At 43.7% G+C, this 4,489-nt stretch overlaps 2 protein-coding genes across 7 annotated transcripts in view; one reads left to right on the forward strand and one right to left on the reverse strand.

Annotated features, from left to right (window-relative positions):
• Positions 1-2,761, forward strand: part of prickle1a (prickle homolog 1a) — a 24,457-nt gene extending 21,696 nt beyond the window's left edge. For 3 of the 4 annotated variants that reach the window (XM_017406009.3, XM_017406007.3, XM_017406010.3), the window contains 3 exons: positions 146-332; positions 429-1,298; positions 1,403-2,247. In XM_017406009.3, the coding sequence (XP_017261498.1) occupies positions 146-332; positions 429-1,298; positions 1,403-2,247 (1,902 nt within the window). Of the gene's footprint in view, positions 1-145; positions 333-428; positions 1,299-1,402 lie in introns of all 4 variants that reach the window. The other variant, XM_037978277.1, reaches the window with a different exon arrangement.
• A 58-nt stretch (positions 2,762-2,819) lies between these two features.
• LOC108230099 (periphilin-1) overlaps positions 2,820-4,489 on the reverse strand; it is a 19,109-nt gene continuing 17,439 nt past the window's right edge. For all 3 annotated transcript variants that reach the window (XM_017406012.3, XM_017406013.3, XM_017406011.3), the window contains exon 10: positions 2,820-3,736. In XM_017406012.3, coding sequence (XP_017261501.1) covers positions 3,542-3,736 — 195 coding nt within the window. In that variant the 3' untranslated portion in view covers positions 2,820-3,541. The remainder of the gene's footprint in view (positions 3,737-4,489) is intronic.

Genomic DNA, 4,489 nt, shown 5'->3' on the forward strand with positions numbered 1-4,489 from the left:
GGGGTGGGGGGGGGAGTGGAGGGAGTGATCTGAAATTTATGGCTTTAACCTTCTGGAATAGCAATAACATTTGTCTTTGCGATTAAAAAAAATACAACTTTAGTACCATTTAATACATGTTTGTTTTTGGGGTTATCCCCCATAGATCATCTTTGCTGATGAGTGCACGGAGGCAGAGGGTCGCCATTGGCACATGAAGCACTTCTCCTGCTTTGAATGTGAGACCGTTCTGGGAGGGCAGCGGTACATCATGAAGGACGGCAGACCTTACTGTTGTGGCTGCTTTGAGTCTCTCTACGCGGAATATTGTGAGGCCTGCGGAGAAAACATCAGTAAGACGATGCTTTTCTAGTTATAACAGTTGTCACCTTATTTTGTCCTTTAAACAGCCATGTGCCTATAATCGCATTTTTTTTCTTCTTTTCCAGGTGTTGATCATGCTCAGATGACCTATGATGGGCTCCACTGGCATGCCACCGACAGCTGTTTCAGCTGTGCCCAGTGTAAGAGCTCTCTGATAGGTTGTCCGTTCCTGCCTTACCAGGGTCGTATTTACTGCTCCAAGGCCTGCACTCTTGGCGAGGACGTGCACGCCTCCGACTCTTCTGACTCCGCCTTCCAGTCGGCACGCTCCCGGGAATCCCGCAGCAGCGTGCGCTTGGGGAAGAGCAGCCGCTCGGCCGACCAGTGCAGGCAGTCGCTGCTCTTCTCGCCATCCGTCGACTACAAGTTCCCTGGCGTTAGTGGAAATGCCGAGGACACCCTGACCAAGATGATAACCCACATGAACTTGTCAGACGAGCATTTATGGAGGGGCCGTGGAAAGGAGACTGAGCCACCCGAGGACCCGGAGGAGGAGTGGGCTGAACACGAAGACTACATGACTCAGCTGATATTAAAGTTTGGGGAACACAGGGTCTTTCAGCAGGCCAACGACTCTAGACCCACAGATTTCTGGATAGCTGAAAAGGATGCTAAGTCAAAGCCGGAGTCCTCAAAAACTGGCAGTGGTGGAAGGGCAAAAAGTGGGGGCTTAGTTAGTAAGAAGTACCAGGCTGACATGTACTGGACACAGTCTCAAGATGGGCTAGGGGACTCTGCCTACGGTAGCCATCCGGGACCAGCAAGCAGCAGAAAGATCCAGGAGCTGGAGCTGGACCATGGGGCTGGAGGAGGTCTCCAAGGAGAGGAGCCACAATGGTACACTGACTCTTTAGAGTGCATCACAGATGAATTCAAGAAAACAGATCAGTGTGTCCGTGGCTCCATGGAGTCACTTGCTCTCTCCAATATTACTGGTGAGTAGACAGAACCTGATACATATGTGCTGATGTTGTTTATGTCTTGACAGGGTCTTGTGTTTACCTTGAAACATTCTGTAAGTGTTTTCCCTCTTTTTCAGGGGCCTCTGTATGTGGAGATTTTTTAACCAGACCTCAAGTATACTCCTTGCAAAACCCCCATGATTTTGAGACGGAGGACTGTGAGAAAACCAGTAATATGGGAACTCTCAACTCTTCCATGTTACACAGAAGTGCAAACTCCCTAAAGAGCCTTGAGGAGGAGGAGGAGAATGTTCCAGAAGAGGAAGTACCTTTGAAGGACAGACCCAAACCTCACATACCTGCTCTGAGGAGGGCACGCTCGCAGTCAAGGCCCCAGCAAGTCAAGTTCTCTGACGACGTGGTAGACAACGGCCATTACGGTGAGCTTCCATTGCGACAGCCTCCTATGAGTGAACGGACTCGCCGGAGAGTATACCACTTTGAGGAGCACAGTCAGAACCTCCAATCCGGTCACCATAATCACCATCACAGGAGGCGCCGAAGCCGCAAATCTCGCTCTGACAATGCTCTGAATCTTCTGCCAAAGGAGAGAGCAAAAATGTGCTACAAAGTGGACCATAGAGCCAGTGCCCTGGGACCAAAGGGACATCAAGTCTTCCATGGTCACCCAAATGCTGCTGCCTTGACAGACTACAGGGTACACAGCCCAGCTAAAGGGAGGTTCTTGGGACTTTATGGTGACGATGATGACTGGTGTTCTACGTGTTCATCCTCCTCCTCTGATTCTGAGGAAGAGGGCTTCTTTTTGGGTCAGCCCATACCTCAGCCCAGGCCACACAGACATTACTACACTGAGAACTTGGCCCATTCTGTAGCCAGCATGCCCCCTCCTCCGTATGACCAATGGACTAAGTCCAAAAAGAAAAGAGGTCACAAAGGGAAAAACTGTATAATTTCATAGGCTTTACTGAGCCTTATGCGATGCTGCCACTCACAGCTTGCCTACACCTCACATCACTCAGTTTACCAAAATGGTTGTTTCAACACACAAGTTATTAGTCTGTGGCATTGGAAACTGGATTATTTCAGAGTAACACATTTAAAAACACACATTTATTTAACAGTGCTGGTAAGATGTATCACCTGCAGAGTGGAGGAAGAAACGTATGACAACTTTTGTACCTTTGACATGCCTTTTTAACACGGAAAGCATTTATACTGAACTATTGGCAGTTGATAGTCATTTAATATGGATAATATAAATTAAATAACTAAATTCCTGCGTCCCAAGCTCAACAAATGTGTTGCTTCCAGGCTTGTGTGGCAAATGTAAAAGCACTGTGTGTATTGCATTTCTTGGTTGAGCAGTGTGTTAATGGGTCATTTATTGCAAACAAATAAATGTAATCTGTATAAATGTACAAACTGGAAAGTAAGGCCATAATAGGTGACTGTAATAAAAATATCTGCATATATGCTTTTTTTTTTTGTCACAGACATATTAAATGACATATTGTAAAGAAAACGTTTTTATTTTATAGTCTCATTTTTTTATTTTGAAAAGGTAAATTATAAGTCTGAAGCATAAAACTACAAGCAGCTCAATTTCAGTTAAAAACAAACCATGAAATGTTTCTGTCTCTATATAAAGAACATTTTACTGGCAAAACATCAGAGTTGGACCCTTTGCATTCCAGTTGGAGAAGGCTTGTGTCAACTGAATTTGCAGTCTAAGGAAATAAAAACTCGTGAGTATATGCACAACTAAAAAGATCAAATAGTCAAAGTTCATGATTTACAAGTGTTTTCTGCTCTGGTCAGCAGGAGTGTAAATATCAACAGAAAACTGTTTATGTATGCGTCTCGCTTTTAGATATTTAACTTTCACCAATTTACATTGTTACTTGAATGTAATCTGAATGATTTCAACATAATTCAGAGTAAAAAAGCAAGAAAATGTTCAAAGTTGAAATGGTAACGATTTCTTAGACTGAACTGTGCCTTTTATTCCACAACTCCTTTTAAATTTTTGTCACAACACTAAAAAGGTATTTTACTTTTCCAACACTTTCAATCAGTTAAAATAACTAGTTTCAATACATAACTCTGCTTATCGTTTCCTAATAATACACGAGTCTTTTTAATAATTCAGTTATTTGACTAAAAGCACGATAAAAATGTAACAAATAAAAATCTTTGAATAGAAGGGTAAATTCCTCAGTCCACATTCTCACTTGCGTTCCGAGGTGAGAGGCTTACTCTGAAGTGTGGGGCTGCTCTAATATCTCATCCAGCTCGGTCACAAAACTCTTCAGGGCGTCGAGGCAGCGCTGTCTGATCTCAAACAGGTTCTGATCCAGCGGCGCTTGCAGCAGAGTTTCCAGACTGGGCTCCTTGGCTACCAGCATCTTCACCACGGTGCGAAATGTCTCACAGTCCTGGCTGTAATGCTGCACACCAAACAATCGTATTAGGCACGCAGTGATTCATGAAGGACAAAACAAAGCGATCTCTACTCGCCTCGAGCCGAATCTTTCACCTAGTATAGCTGTGCCGTTATTATAAAAACTGAACATTGAAAGGAAAGTTCAAATCTTTTGAAGAGGGGTTCTGTGGAAAGATTACGATCTAATAAAATCTTACCTTTTGTAGTCCGTTTTTGTCAGACAGGTTTAAATTCAACAAGCCAGCTTTTTACTAACCACAAACCAGATGAACCCAGTTCTGCTTTATTTATGAATTGAATAAAACAGGTGTGTGAATGAGTGTATAAAAACCCATTCAAGGACACGTCTGCCCAATAAGAAAAGGAACACAAGGCGTCAAGAGTATGCTTCGTGGTGTAACATTCTTTCAGACCACTTAGCAACAAGCTTTCACACCCTCCTTGGGTTTTACTGTCGGCCCAAAATGGCTGTTAAGTTCTCATTTAGATTTTCCAGGTGGAAACTCCAGCGTCTTTATTACCTGAGGATAAAGACCGGGGCCCCTCGTTGGAGCTGCTGAGTGGTTTAAGGCTACACCAACAGATCAAAGAGCAGAAAGGCACAACGGGGCCCAAATCTAATTAATTGATTCTTATTAGTTTGTTCAAACTCATTTATAAACATTAGACACATTCAGGGGTGGAAATTAAAAATTTTGTCCACCAGCCATAGTGGCTGGTGGACAAAATGTTTTACCGGCCACTCAAATATTTTACC

This window comes from Kryptolebias marmoratus, linkage group LG11, assembly GCF_001649575.2.
Source record: "Kryptolebias marmoratus isolate JLee-2015 linkage group LG11, ASM164957v2, whole genome shotgun sequence".
In the NCBI taxonomy this organism is placed as follows: Eukaryota; Metazoa; Chordata; class Actinopteri; order Cyprinodontiformes; family Rivulidae; genus Kryptolebias; species Kryptolebias marmoratus.